Source organism: Leptodactylus fuscus, chromosome 5 (genome assembly GCF_031893055.1).
Source record: "Leptodactylus fuscus isolate aLepFus1 chromosome 5, aLepFus1.hap2, whole genome shotgun sequence".
Taxonomy (NCBI): Eukaryota; Metazoa; Chordata; class Amphibia; order Anura; family Leptodactylidae; genus Leptodactylus; species Leptodactylus fuscus.
The window spans coordinates 138,654,389-138,670,398 of NC_134269.1; the positions used below are offsets into that span (position 1 = coordinate 138,654,389).

General features: G+C 39.1%; 1 protein-coding gene across 1 annotated transcript in view; it reads right to left on the reverse strand.

Annotated features, from left to right (window-relative positions):
• Window positions 1-309: 309 nt before the first annotated feature.
• RPAP3 (RNA polymerase II associated protein 3) overlaps window positions 310-16,010 on the reverse strand; it is a 29,695-nt gene continuing 13,994 nt past the window's right edge. Inside the window, exons 11-17 of the mRNA XM_075274348.1 lie at window positions 15,872-15,942; window positions 14,997-15,110; window positions 7,991-8,220; window positions 6,161-6,332; window positions 4,451-4,548; window positions 2,670-2,770; window positions 310-691 (exon numbers count right to left, since the gene is read on the reverse strand). Coding sequence (XP_075130449.1) covers window positions 609-691; window positions 2,670-2,770; window positions 4,451-4,548; window positions 6,161-6,332; window positions 7,991-8,220; window positions 14,997-15,110; window positions 15,872-15,942 — 869 coding nt within the window. The 3' untranslated portion in view covers window positions 310-608. The remainder of the gene's footprint in view (window positions 692-2,669; window positions 2,771-4,450; window positions 4,549-6,160; window positions 6,333-7,990; window positions 8,221-14,996; window positions 15,111-15,871; window positions 15,943-16,010) is intronic.

Genomic DNA, 16,010 nt, shown 5'->3' on the forward strand with positions numbered 1-16,010 from the left:
CCTTCAACCTTCGGATCAGCCGTTCCGAACAGCACACTCCCATAGAAATGAATGGAAGCACCTGGCACGTACACTTTGCTGGCAGCCGGTCGCCGTGCCAGGTGCTTCCATACATTTCTATGGGAGCATGCTGTTCGGAACGTCTGATCCGAGCAGTGTTCGCTCATCTCTACTTGACAGCCATGGTTACAAACAGGGACTGCAAAGCCCCTCTAAATAAACAAAAAGGTGAATGACAGCTATGACAGTAAATATGCAGTAAAAATCATTTTATTTTGAAGCTGTACAAGGAATCTTTTTTCCCCCGACTTCAACCAAAACTCTACCCAACTCTGACTTCACAGCCCTGGTTCTGACAAATGCAGAGCATTGCACCTGACAAAAGAGGTTTCCATCATACAAGATAGCTTTGTCCTACCAGGCCTTGCAAAAGTTACATTTTCCAGTGAATACAAAAACAGACAGAAAATCAAAAACCATAAAAATACAAATGAAAATTTATTTTGTACATAATGTCAGCGAATTCTTCCAGGTAGTTTATATATAGATTTCCATTAACACTGGATTGCTTGAACAGTCCATTTAATATACATTTTTCCTGTGTATTCTCAGAGGCTATATTTTTTCTTAAGAGCAGCAAGTGTTTCACTCTTTTTTGCTTTTTCTATGTAAGCAAATAAGTGTCGGATATCTGTAAAGACAAAAAAAAAAAAAAAATTAAATCAAATTAATTTAGATTCATTTACTTTAAATAAACACTTCTGATGTTTGGTCTATTACAGGATCTAATGGGGTAGATTGGTCTGCCACTCTTGCTAACAACTAACAGTGTAGCAATTCTGGAGTGTTCCTTTAAGGGGAATCTGTCACCAGACCCAGCCCCACAAATAGATTAATTCAGGTAACCCCAATCTAACTAGAATTTCACCCACGGGAACTGATGCCTCCACTGTCAAGATATCAGCATTTTGACCAATATGGAAATGAGCTCTTTGGTAAAATGCCGCTGTTGCTCCAAAGGGCTCATTCATATATTGACCAATTCACAAGGGGAATCACAGGTGACCCTAACCTTCCTATTTGTAGGGCTGGTGTGATATGCTGATTTCTAGTGATGGACTCCCTTTAACCAGAAGGAGCTTGTGCTGGTTATTCTGATTGTCTTTAAAATATTGTCTAATAATGTTGTATAAAATTGTGAACATTTTACACTAATCAGTGTGAGTATCTAAGCTGTGGATTATTGTAGGTCTAGATCCAAAACCTAAAAATGTCACCAATATGAAATCACATTCAATTGTAGGAAAAATTTGAAATCCCCAGCTGCCAAATTCCTTTGTTCTTCATTACAGCAAAACAAACTTGGTTATTGATTATACAGAGAGAGCTGGCTGGCTGGCTGGCATTCTATTTTTTTTCTCTGCAACATTCCTGAAGTGTTAGACAGTTACCATTGAAATCAATGGGCTTTCCGTGCAATGCACAGACATGCTGAGTTAGGGACACTTGTTGTAGCAACAAGAGATGAGCGAATACTATTTGAAACGGCAGTTTCGAATAGCACGCTCCCATAGGAATGAATGGATGCAGCCGGAGTCTGGCCGCTTAACCCCCTGCGCGCCAGTCGCTCCCGTTCATTCCTATGCGAGCGTGCTATTCGAAACTGACGTTTCAAATAGTATTCGCTCATCTCTAGTAGCAACTCCTTGAACTCGTAATGGAGAAGGGTCCTGAGAACCTCCTTGCCTAAACAGTTCAGAATTTCTTAATAAGGTATTTAAAGTGGGTTTCTGAAACACGCTTCTCCTGTACAAAGTAACTGTGGTTTTACAGTTAGCATTTTTCTCTGAAAAGATGTGATCTACTCTCATCAGCCTTCTCCAGTTTGCTCAACTACTCATTGTCAGACCTGTCTTCACTGAATACATACTGGAACTCATAGACATCTCCAAGAGAGGAGGAGTAAGGGGAGTAAAAAGCAGAGACACAGATGTCCTGGAACAGATTACCTTATGTATCTCACCGGATCTTTATTCACACCTGTACTGCTAAATCTGTCTAGAAAACTTCTATTAAAGTGCTAGAAACGTTCTGGTTTCCTGTACCAGCATGTCCTTGTGTTTGTTTCTCCCACATTGTGCTCTTCCTCTTTTCCCCTTCTCTCTATATTTCTATGTAACAGTCAGTGAAAACTGATCTGGCAGTGAATTGAGCAGTTCTACAGACAGTATATATTACAAAGTTTCTTGTACTCATCTGTCCTATTCAGTTACAAAAAAAATTTCAGTTTGCACTGGTGATACAACTGGAATGAAAAAGTGAAAGCCATAGTAAATCTGTAGCAAAATAAGTCTTCCATGGATGTCTAGTTTTAGGTGATGTTAATTCTACATCTGGACATTTAGAAGGATAGGAACAAAACTGGATCCACCTCAAAAGGGAAAAAAAAAAAAGAAATAGCACATGTTTTGAGGGAGAGGCGTGGTCTTCTATTAGTAAACATTGAGAAGTGGGTATAGGAACATAAATTCCATCTAAGTATAACTGCTGCGAAGCATAATACACAGGTTCAGAGAAAGCTAACCATACCCATTTTTGGAATAGGATTACTTAAATTTTATTACTATATTAGAAAAACTCAAGTATATATTTTCCTGATATCAATTTACCTTCTTTTTCTGATTTTGATAAAAACATTACTGCCATATCAAACCTCCTTAGTTCAGACAGTGTTTGCAAAATTTCCAATACAACATCTGCGGATTCATTCCTACGGGAAAAAAAAGTGCAAAACATGTTTATGAGAGACCACTTCCCATTTTTACTAAGCTTGCTTCAAATCTTGAGTAATAATACATTTAATATCAAAAAGAGCAAAGTTATCAAGCTTTCATTATTTGCAATCCTGAAATACTGGTGTGTATAAGGATTTTTATTAGTTGGGTAAGTAAAGAGAATGTCATTTACGTTATTGGTATCCATTCAAAGTTAATGGAAAATCCACTTGTTCATATTTGTGTCAGCCTGAACATGGAGACCATGTGCTGCTATGTGGATCAATAACTACAGTACTGTATATATCTTCTACACGGTCAAACTTCATCTATATTGTCAGTACACTTGCATACAACAGCGATCCATGCCATTTCTCATGTAAGGTATATTCACACAAGGAATTGATGTTGTTGTAGGTTTTCCAAATCAATCAGTTTTAGGAGAACATTCCTAAAATAGCTTCTTTGGAAAACCAGAATTGCAGTACCACAACTAGGATTATGGCATTTACATGTGAATTTATATGGAAACTGTGATACTCCACTTTAAAGACCTCAAAAATACATTTCATGTACTAAACATGCACCCCCGTTTTAGAATAGAATACTGTAACATGCAGTGTTTCTACTCATAAAAAGGTATCACAATATTTGAGGTGTGGATTATGATGTTCTTCAACATGGTATGGGTAACAGCTGACTGTTGCAGAACCCAAGGATGATCGCCACTGTCTCTACAGTTAATAAAAGGGATGTTAAAAAATGGGACAACCTCTTTAAAGGAGACAGACCAAAATAAATAAATAAATAAATAAATAAATGAATGTGGGAAAGCCCAAAGTTCCAACCCAAAGGCTAGTTCACTCGTAGTTTCTAGGTCTGGATTTTTACGCGGGAAGAAGTGTCAGAATCCGGACCAAAATGTGCCTGTTGCGGCTAGCCACAACTGTCGCGGCTTCAGACAGTCGCGGCTTTCCTCTCCAGATTAGGCGCAAATGAAAGGGCCTAGTGCTGAGGGATTGTCTTGACGCGGATGCCGCGGTGGTTTCCGCAACAAGATAGGCAGGTCGCTTCTTTTTTCCGCCAGCGGTATTTTAAGGAAATGACCGGCTCCCATTGAATTCAATGGGAGGTGGTTTTTAGGCCTGGATTTTGATGCAGATTCCGTGCCAAAATCCAGACCAAAAACTACGTGTGAACTAGCCCTTACAGACTCTGTAGACAACATGTCTCTTTCTAAAGGGTTGTCATAAAAGCATTGGAATTGATTCTAATGACTAAATACACTAATCCCCTAATATACTGCACATTATGCAAGGCAGATAGGTAGTAGATCACCAGACATTTAATTTTTATCTAGCATGAATAGTGTGAAACACAAACGTAAAGTTTTAAAGGGATTTTCTTGTCTAAAAATATTGATAACCTTAAATGGGAGATCAGCAGCTGTGATTCACTACATAGAGAATGGAGCTGTCTGCTTTCTGCTCCATTCTCTGTGTATTAGCCCCCCACTGATCTGATATTGAAGGTCTATCCCTCAGGATGAGTTAGCACTAAAGTGGAAAACCACTTTAAAAAGCAATGGTCAGACTAGGCTCAAAAACTACATACTGTCAGTGACACATCCAATATTACGTAACAAACATTTCTGAGCATAAATTATTGTTACTTACTCAATGTATTTAAGTCGTAGAATTTTTATTATTTCATTGAAGACATCTGGATCTAAAGCTTTTTGAAACAGTTTGAAGTAAAGTGAAGGCTCAATTTGCTAAAAATCAGATATTAAAAAAAAAAAAAAAAAAAAAAAAAAAAAAAAAAAAATCAATCCAAGTTTAAAGCATATCACAACATATGATTTCATTAGACATAGCCCTAGTGTCCATTCATATACATAAGAATTCATCCCAATGCTTTCACTTTATTATGCATAAATCTTTATGTACATGTAAATTCATAAACAGGAAACTAGAAGAGGGGAGAAAGATCCAAAACATGCAGGTTAAATGCAACATTACTGGTCAGACCACATGTAATATGTCTTTAAATGAAAGACATTTATGGTATATCCACTGGATATGCGCAAAACTTTTGGTAGATGTAGGTTCAACCTCTGTGACCTCTCTCTAAAATAACCTCTCAGGCTCCATTCACTGCTACTTACGGACTACAACCTCTTTGAGAAGACTATCAGGTTTGGTTGGGCTTTACAGAAACCACATAGCTAAGTCATAACTCTGAGCTAAGCCATTCCGTAATTCCCTTACAATTGAATTGGCGTTACAGAAACAGCATAGCTATGTTGCAACAGTGAGCTTTAACTCACTTGTATGGAAACTTGTTGCTTTAACTCCTGCTCACTTGTATGGAATTTACTGAAACCCTGTTTCTCAGAGCCACACTGCTATTGTAAATCCTGACCATGGCTCAAAGTCTTCCTGTGGATATGCCTTAAAAGTATTATTTGGGAACCCCCACTTTAAATGTAGATTAGATGTAATCAGACCAGTATTTTTGCATCTAACCTACAGTAATGAAATATTTCAAAGTTTCTTACCAAAAACTAAGTTATGGGAAACGTAACTCTGACCTTTAAATACAATGTGCAATATGTAAAAATATATACGTGATAGAGTATCAAATAAAAATTGTCTGACAAAGATCTTAAAGGGATCCTATCTTTCGAACACTTTTTTTTTCTGAGTAACATGTCAGAATAGACTTAAGAAAGGCTATTCTTCTCCTACCTTTCATTGTCTTCTCCGCACCGCCATTCCGTAGGAATCCCAGTTTTTGTCGGTATGCAATCTTTGTTAGCAGCGTTCTTTTCATCCTCTTCTTCTGGCGCAGGTTTCAGACTTCTAGGACTCGGGCAGAGCAGATTGTGCATGCCCAAAGGCCACGAGAAAATGGCCTGTGGGCATGTGCAGTCTGTGTAAGCGGCCATTTTCTTGTGGCCTGTGCAGTCTGCTCTGCCCGAGGCCTAGAAGTCTGAAACCTGCGCCAGAAGAAGAGGATGAAGAGGACGCTGCTAACGAAGATGGAGGCGGTGCTGGAGAGAGTTCTCTCACAGCACTGGGGACACCCCCAATGCTGTTTGAGCGCTTGGGCCTGCCCTCAGTGCTGCGAGAGAACCAATTTGCATACCGACAAAAAACGGGATTCCTACGGAATGGCGGCGCGGAGAAAACATCTAAAGGTAGGAGAAGAACAGCCTTTCTTAAGGCTATTCTGACGTGTTACTCAGAAAAAAAAAAAGTGCTTGAAAGATAGGATCCCTTTAATATTGAGTAAAAATATCTGGTGCCCCTCAAAACTTTACAATACCAACACCTGTGGGATTTGCTCCACTCTGCCAGCCATATAAATAAGTCAGTTCTTACCTTTAGGTAAGTGTATAACAGATCTGGGTTCCCTTTCAGTCTTCTTAGATCTGCCTCTAGTTGAAATGAATTTGCAGGAACTCCAGGCAAGTCATAATCTACTGATGGAGATACCATAGGAAGATCCTTTTTCATATCTGCTGCTCTGGTTGGATTTGGAATGCTGTTATTCCTACATGAAGGTGAACATTACATTTTACATTGCACAAAGTAACTGGATACTGTTTACATAGTCGCCATTTTCGACAGCACAATTTATTAAATCAAAACAATTAACAATAAGTTACACTGCAGTGATTCCTGGTGCGCCTTTGGGACAGTGTGCCAGTCTTACTATTTTTTTCCACTACGCTTACATATTGTATGCTGCCAACATAACGTGCAGATGACAAAAATACTTAAAAAAAAAAAAAAATTATGCTGGTTTTCAAGAGCCTACTATTCATTGAAAGCCTTCAAAAGGTGGTGCCAAAGTAAATTGCAGAGAACAATAATTACATACATGAATAACAAGAATGACAGCTGTAGAGGTACAACAGAAAACCACTCACAATACCTGGAGATTGTCTGAATTATGTATAAAGCCTACAAGAGTGGAGATTCGGTGAGATTTCTGTGTATTAGTAAACAAGGTAAGCTTTTCATGAGCTACATCTGGTTAATGTATGCAAAGCAGTAACAAAATATTCATTTATAATAACTTCTATGTAAAATAATAATACACGGCTCAGATAAGATCTAAATGTAGCACTCGGCCTTACAATTTCTATAGCTATTGTGTCTAATAAAAGCACAGCGGTTTCCTTTAGAAAAGGGGCATTCCTGAACTTCAAAGCAAAATCACAGACTACATAGCGGCATAAATGGATTTCATTAAACGGATGATCCATGTGAATTACCTTCAAGTTGTTCTATTATGGCAATTATACAATACATTACAAATCCAGAGCCGAAAATAGCATTCTAAAAATATTCACATTTAATAAGAAAAATACACAAATTATAGTAATATTCTGTCTATGACCTGAGCACAAATATAAACTGCTATCCAGCATAACGGCCTAATAATACCTAATGCTTGAAATCTGTATAGCTAATTAATATGGAACATGAAGGCAGTGCATAATTATCTAATATTAAATAACAAAAATATATGTAATCTATGTAAAAGCATAGTAAAATGTGCCAAGCATTACTGCAATTAGAAGTATTAGCAGTTCTTATTTATTATAAAAATAAAAAGCCTTAGGGTATGTTCACACAGCTGAATTTGAAGTTAAAATTGAGGTGGTTTCCACCTCAAAATCAGCTCCAAAATCCAAAACCTGCTTCCCACTCGTTTCAATGGGAGACTGGCGTTGATTTTTTTTCAGCTTGTCGAAAAAATAAGCATCGTGCTTGGGTCATGGCACAGAAGTGTTGTGGCCATTTCAGCTGATGAGCGGGGGATCCTGGCTTTTGAACCACTGATTTGAAAACTAATTTGTACATACAGATAATCATAAAAATATCATATGATATGCTATGGACGAATGCTGTCAGGAGGGGCGTTCCCCTCACAGCCCAGCCTGACTGTCAGGAATGCCCTTCTGATGGTGGACAGAGATCTGTCCCAAAACTGTCGGCTTTCTAGCGGTATGTAAAACCGCATCTGCAGGGGAACATGAAAGGTCCTCTTTAAGTATCACGTATCACTGCAACATGGAGAATGGATTTATCCAGCATAAGGTATAATTTAATCTAAATGACCGGGTTCACTTCAGTTCCTTTTCAGATCTGGACTAATGATCTTACAATATACAAAATAGTTTACATGTTATTGTGACTTACTGAGTTTCTGACAAGTCGTTGATTTCTTCAATCTTTAACATCTTTGCACTAGGAGCTTCTGGGTAAATGGAAGATGGTGCTTCAAAATTCAAGTCTTCTTTAACCTTTGGCGTTTCCACTGGTTGGATCAAGTCACTGGCACTGCTATCATCATATGATTTAGTTGGAACATCTTTTGAAGTTAGTAACACGCCTCCAATCTCTTCGATTTCCATCCTCCGCAAAGGCTTCTAAAATAATATAACACGTAGCAGCATTTACATATTGTATCTGTACAAATAGGCAGGTTAGAAATACTTCTTGCCGAGAGAACACAGTAAACACACGGCTTCACTTCAAATATTACTTTAAGTCTGGAGACCCTAGAAGACTAGGCTTCTCAGAATATTGATTAAGTGATAAACTTTGTGACATTAATCAATTTTTATTATAATATAATTTTTTAGTGCAGCATTAATTCCAAGTTATTGTACATATGAAAAACATTTACATATATAATATAAAAACAAGCACAATAAAAACATTTAGTGACCAAATAGCACAATGGAAGAGAGGTACCTACACCTAAGGGCCTGTAGTCAACAAGAGAAGGGATGAAAAGACAGCTGATACAGCGGATGGATTGATGCATGGTAGAATATTTGTAGGAGAAAGGAAGGGTAAGATTGGTGAGAAAAAGGGTTGAGATGGGACAAGTCTGCAAACACTGCTGCAACGTTAGGGATGAGTTGCAAGTGGAATCAAATGCACAGGTGTTAAGGTGAGATTATGGAGATTAAAGAGGACCTTTCACCACTTTTGGGCACATGCAGTGTTATATACTGCTGGAAAGCTGACAGTGCGCTGAATTCAGCACACTGTCGGCTTTCCCGATCTGTGCCCGGTGTAAAGAGCTTACGGTGCCGGTACCGTAGTGCTCTATGGTCAGAAGGGCGTTTCTGACCATTAGCCAGAGACGTCCTTCTGCTTCGCGGCGCCTATCGCGCTGTGCTGTGGAGCGGGGAGGAACTCCCCCCTCCCGCTCCTGATAATGCTCGTCTATGGACGAGCGCTGTGAGCAGAGGGAGGGGGCGTTCCTCCCCGCTCCACAGCACAGCGTGATTGGCGCCGCGAGGCAGAAGGACGTCTCTGGCTAATGGTCAGAAACGCCCTTCTGACCATAGAGCACTACGGTACCGGCACCGTAAGCTCTTTACACCGGGCACAGATCGGGAAAGCCGACAGTGCGCTGAATTCAGCGCACTGTCAGCTTTCCAGCAGTATATAACACTGCATGTGCCCAAAAGTGGTGAAAGGTCCTCTTTAAATGGGTTTTCCTATCTCCCCGTTTCAGCAGCTTTGCCTGCTGACTCTTCTTCTCACTTCCTGTGTCCCTCCATTCAAGCTTGCTGAACAGGACACTATGAAGTATCACAATACTTATGATTACTATAAATCTAATATAAATGCAGATCAGATAATATACAGATTCTTGTACAGAATGGACTCAGTGTTATCTGTCTGTTTACATAGAGAGATAACAGACAGGTCTTTATTAGCAAACTGCAATTAGCTGAGCTGAGTGTCCTGACTACAGAACTGTAGAGATCAGTGAGTGAGGTCACTTGTTCTATCACACAGGTTTGGCGTTATGGAAACGCTGTGTACACAATGGGAGGAATAATTTAACATAGCAGGAAAACAAAGCAGCATTGTGAAAGCAATAGATTTAGGAAACGTCTGCAATTTACATAAGCTATCAGTATTGATAGGATCCTTGAGATGGGAATACCCCTTTAAAGTGGATAGCTTTTCAATAGTAATGGTGGAGAAGCATTGAAATATGAGCATTGAAATATGAGCAAAGTCTTCAACTAAGATGAGAGATGTCAGAGTAGGCACCAGAGAGACAGAGAAGGGAGTTAAAGATATTAAATAACTGCTTAGAGTTGTGGGATAAGGAAGATCGTGCAGTACACCTCTTTTGCCAAGGCATGTTGAATACTTGAAGTTGAGAATCACTTGTTTGTAAATGATGAAGTCTTCTTGGAGTGTTTTTTCTTTCAGCAACATTCTGCAATAATTGAAGCTTACCTCCGTTTTTTTGTGAGTTTGGTATGCCAAGTTTGCCTATTAAATTGAGAAGCTCTAGTATATGCCAGATGGAGAATTGAGCTGAGAGCTAAAGAATTTGTGATGTTATAGAAAGGGGACATCTGTGTCATGAAGTGAAGATATGGCAGAAAGTCAGGAAGAGTCAAAAAGTATGTGAATGTCAAGGTAGTTACAGAAGAGGTCACACTATTTTCCAGAAAAGTAAAAATACTCCTTCAGATTATTTAGGATTATTATTTTTATTTTATTATTTATTAAGTCATAAACTATATGTAGCCATAACAAGGCTATGTGGTCGCTATTTAAGCAGGAAAACCATTGCTATAACTATCTTCCATGTATAAATAGCGAATTTAAGGTTTAGTTTTTACTGTGTTCACTGTGCAGTATGACACGTTCCTTATATTCTTTGGGTCGGCATGATCATAGTAATACTACTACAGGCTTTTGTAATACTGCATGCAGGACTTTTTCTCCCGTTACAAAAGTAAACAAACATGATGGAAGAAAGTGTCTATCACCAAGAAAGTGCAGTTCACGGTATTATTTACCTTCTGTAAGCTGAGCTGCTCACTGGCCATACAAACTGTAGCAGCGCGTGTAGGTACTGAAGCACTGCTGCATAGATTTCAATGGGACAGCACTACAGTACCTACACTTTCCACTACAGTCTGTACAAGGCGTGAGCAGCTCAGCTCATGTATTGCAAACAATACCACAAAGTCTCCTAACCGATGACCTGAGGAGGTCCCGTGTGTCAGACCCCCACAGAGCTAATATTTGATGATCTATCCAAAGGAAGGCATCAGTGTTAGAAACCAGATAACACCTTTAATAGACAGCTCTGTGTAATGGCTTAACTAAGTCACTGCACATTAGCTGTCACTCAAGTAAATGGGAGCTGATCTGCAGCATCTGGTCTGACCACTACATAGAGAACAGAACTTTGTTCAACACCTACATAAAGTTGCCATTTAGATTTGACATTCTAAAACAGATTCCGTGCTTCTGATATTTTAACTTAGCAGAATTACACGTTTTTTTTTTTTTTTCCAGATCAGCAGTACTGTTTGTAGTAGTCAGTTTACACATCTACCAATGCACTACAATAACACGCATGCACTGAGCGTATACACGAGGCAGAGAATGGCAGATAGAAAAAATTTCTAACATACTATTCAACCAGATTTACTATGGATTTAAGCCTACACAATGATCACACTTATAAAGCAAAGATCAGTCATCAAGTTCTTATTGATTTTAGTCCTTTATAGGTTCACATTCAGTTGCCTTTCCCCTTGCTTTATCTTTTATGAATAAAAGGCCACACTCCGAGATTAAAGACTTCTGTATGACATTTAGTTTTACTCAAGAAGAAGGCAGCAGCAATAGTATACAGAACAGAATTGGATTCAAAATGGTTTAATATGCTACTTAAAAGGGACTCAGTCATGTCTGAAATGCTTGCCAAACCAATGAGGTTGTTGAGTAGGGGGCCTTTAATAGGAACAGAACTAGACCTTTGTGGCCATAAACCAATAAAGCAATGTAGAGAGATAATTAAATCAGCCTGAAGTGCACTGGGGACGGGCTTATCTGTCAACAAATTGCTGCAAGTGCTCTGAACATCCATTGAAGTTGCTGCCCAATGTCACTTTAATTAGCAATGAATAGATTTTCAGCCTCTTCCTATGTTACAGCTCTCTGTTAGCAAATCTGATAAATGAGGCCCCACCCCCGATGCACTTGAGGCAGATTCTCATAATTATCTTTGCACTGCTACATAAGTTTGTGGCCACAAAGTTATGTTTCTATTCCTATTAAAGGTCCCTACCTGACTTGGTTATTGGTTTAGAAGGCATTTTGGCCATAACAAGCATTAAAGGGGCTCTATCAGCAAAATCATGCTGCTAGAGCCCCACATATATGTGAATAGGGCTAATAGGCTATTCAGACACCGTAAAAGTTATATTAAACTACCCCCCCCCGTTTTAAAATTAAACCCTAAAAAAGAATGTTATCTACTTACGCATCATGCACGCTGGGCGGGCATTCAGGGTGTGTCTTTATCTTCTTCCACGCCTCTTCTTCCTCCGATGTCCTCGGGTCCCGTCCTCCTTCGGCGCTCGAGAGCGGACACTGATATAAAAAAAAATGACCTGGGCGCATGCGCAGTAGCATGCGGCTTCTACTATGGCTACTGCGCATGCGCCCAGGTCATTTTTTTTAAATCAAAGTCCGTTCGCGAGCGCCGGAGGGTCGCGGGTAGTTTAATATAACATTTACGGTGCCTGAATAGCCTTTTTAAAGGCTATTCACGCATATGTGGGGCTCTAGCAGCATGATTTTGCTGATAGAGCCCCTTTAACAAGTTAGAACATTTTCCATGATCTACCTACCTATACTATACATCTATTGACCTAATAAAGGTGACCTATAAGACCATAAATCTAACTCTTTTTAACTTTATTACTATTGCTTTCTTATTTCTAGCACTGTTACTAATGTTCTATAAGCAGTAAAACAACATTGGAAAAAATCCACCTGAGCATGAGAAATCCTGGTACCTAGTGAAACCATTGATTTTGTAAGCTGTGCTATAAATGTAGAGGTTCAGTATCTTATCCTTTACTCTTTCACATTCATTGTCAGTGTTTTTAGCCTTTTGTTCAGCACATAGAAATGTATACTGCATTACAGGTATGCATTGAAAAATGCAAGTTGGAAGCCCTGATAGAACAGGTAACACATGTGACACATATTGGTGAGCTATTAGTGCCTCTCATTTCACTCAATAACAGGACAAGTAATTTAATGATCCTCTATATTAGTGGTCTATCAGGGCCATTTGGAGACTGTTCGCCAGGTCTGCATGCCATCACGTAACTACAGGCTCCCAACACCTCCTAAGAGCCCAAATGGCAGACAATTTGTCAAAATAAGTATCCCTCTTCTCTCAGTCCAATGTGCCCTTTATCAAAGACTGTTAGCTGGGAGAAAAGTAAGGCTCACCTCTGAAAAAGAACCGAGATGTCTGTCCTGAATATTTAACTGGTGGTGGTAATAGTGGATAGCATCTATATAATCTATCAATTGTCTAGCTAGCTATAGATTTTACACAACATCTAGGAGTCAACAATGTCTTACCAAAAGGTATACTACCCAAAAGTAATCTCTGAGAGCTTTTCTATAGGGCAGTGGGGAAACACTTTTACAGTCTCTTGTGACAAGATCTAGTCTCTAATCAGACATAAGAGAGATAACTGCATGCAGAGTTTTGCATCAATTTAATATTTCTATTTGGGTTATTCCTTTTTGTTAATGAGTGCATTTGCAAAGGAGATCAATTTAATTTTACATGTGCGACATTATATATATATATATATATATATTATATATAATATATTTATTCTGACTTCTGTGTTACTTATTGCTATGTACCGTATTTTTCGGACTATAAGACGCACTTTTTTCCCCCAAAATTTTTGGGGAAAAGAAGGGTGTGTCTTATAGTCCGAATGTGGCGCCTGGCACCCGCTGTACTAGAGAGGCGGAAGCCGGAAAGGGATAGACGCCGGGGCCTGAGACATCGCTGCGCTCCTCTGCTCTGCATGAAGCCAGCAGCGGGAGGAGTGATGGCTATTCCACTCCTCCGTTCCCCGCCGCTGGCTTCATGCAGGGCAGAGGAGCGCAGCGATGTCTCAGGCCCGGCACCTGTGCCAGCGTCTATCCCTCCCCGGCATCCGCCTCTCTAGTACAGCGGATGCCGGGTCAGTATCGGTGGCCCCTTCTCCCCCGGGGCCGGTCCCCACCGGCCCCGTACCTGTAGAGTTGCAGGCCGACTCCTGCGCGGCGATATCGCAGGAGCCGACCTGTTCGGGTGACAGCCGGGAGCCTAATGAGGCTCCGAGGCCTGTCACTGCTGTATTAGTATTGCGGCTGGTCTCTATGACCAGCCGTAATACTAATAGACAGAATGTCCCATAGACGGCAATACAGTTGTATTGCCGTCTATGGGACTTGCAATCAAGTGACCGCAGGTTCAAGGCCCCGGGGGGGAATAAAATAGTAAAAAAAAAAAAAAAAAAAAAAAAAAAAAAAAAAAAGCTTTAAAAATATAAATAAAAGTTCTAAATCACCTCCTGTCCCTAGAAAAAAAAAAAAAAAAAAAATTATATATATATATATCATAAACCACCGGGTTTTTTTTCAATACAAGGTGATCTAAGCAATAGATATTCCCCAAAATGGTATAACTAAAAAGTACAGCTGGCCCCACAAAAAAAAAAAAACACTCTATGCATCCCCGTACAGCTGCAGGGTCACCTGTCAATGTGGCCTTGCAGCTGTTGCAAAACTACAACTCCCATATATTAAATATTTTACCATTTTTTGCTTCAAAATTTTTTTTCCCTATTTTCCTCCTCTAAAACCGTGCGTCTTATAGTCCGAAAAATACGGTATTCTGTGAAACTGGGTCTTCCACATAATGTTGAGTATTATTCTATAACTTGCCTATTTGATACATCAAAGTCTTAGAAGAAAATCCTTGTTTGATGTGATCAACTACTAAAACTGATCAGCATGTTAAAACTAGAACCTAAATCACATAGGGGTCAATATAATTAAAATAACAGCTTGCACATATTGTAAAACAAAAAAAAAACAACAGTTTTTCCATTATACAAAACAAAGATCCTGTAATAACCAGTTTACGTGTCAGAAATGTTGTATATGACAGTGATTGACAATTCTGTAAAAGCGCTGCGGAACATAATGGTGTTATACAAGTAAGAAAATTAAATAAAATAATATATTTTACCTTTCCATTGGCAAGAAAAAATACAGAAATCTCTTCTATACCAAGCAAATAAGTAAAAATGCCCATATAAATAAGTATGCATATACTTACAGTTGATCTTAGATGTGGAGGTTTATCTATGGCTGTTATAATGCGTCCTTTATCATCTTCTTTACATTCATCTGGAGACTGCTGATTTTCATTTGCTGTTTTTTCATTGAGTTCCTAGAGAAAAATACAATGATGGATGACAACATGCATCCCCACACTTATTAGTATGTAAGATATTCATTTAAAGCCAAGAAATAAGAGTTCTCATTATTTGCATTTTACTTATTTTTGATGACTTTTGCTACCTTTTTAGCACATTCTTCCCTTGTCTTGGTCATTGTTATTTTATTGTCCAAAAACCTCATAAGTTCTCCTGCACAAGTATGATGCCCTTACGTCTAAATCAGGGGTAGGGAACGTACGGCTCTCCAGCTGTTGCAAAACTACAACTCCCAGCATGCATACTTGCTCTGCTATTCTTGGAACTCCCATGAAAGTGAATGCAGCATGATGGGAGTTGTAGTTTCACAGCAGCTGAAGAGCCGAAGGTTCCCTACCCCTGGTCTAAATGAATGCTTAGAATGGGTTAAAAAATAAAAGAAGAAACATTCAACAATCGCGTGCCACTTCCATTCTGCTTCTCGGATCCACCCTAGTCTTTTCTTAACAGTCCTGGCTGGACACATAGGAAATACCTGTGTATCGTGGAGCGACCAAAAATTAAAAACCAGTGGGGAAGCAGTAAGTGTTTAAAACAGGAGCAAAAGGGGATCAATGAAGTCCATATTGTTTTTTTAACCCAATCTTTGGTAACAATTTTTGTGCTATGGGATAATCCACATACATTTTAAATCCAGTCACACTACATCAATCTTACATTCCTGGCTAGTTTATGCATTATACAATTAATAGAAAGAAATATCCACTATACACACCTGAGAAATCTTGGCCAGTTCTGATATTGCTTGCTTATTTCCAGGCTCAAGTTTTAAAACCATCTCAAAATCTACAAGAAAAGTAACAAAAACCTATGAAGACTAATAAAAAATGGAACCACTTTATTTAGCTTTGTCA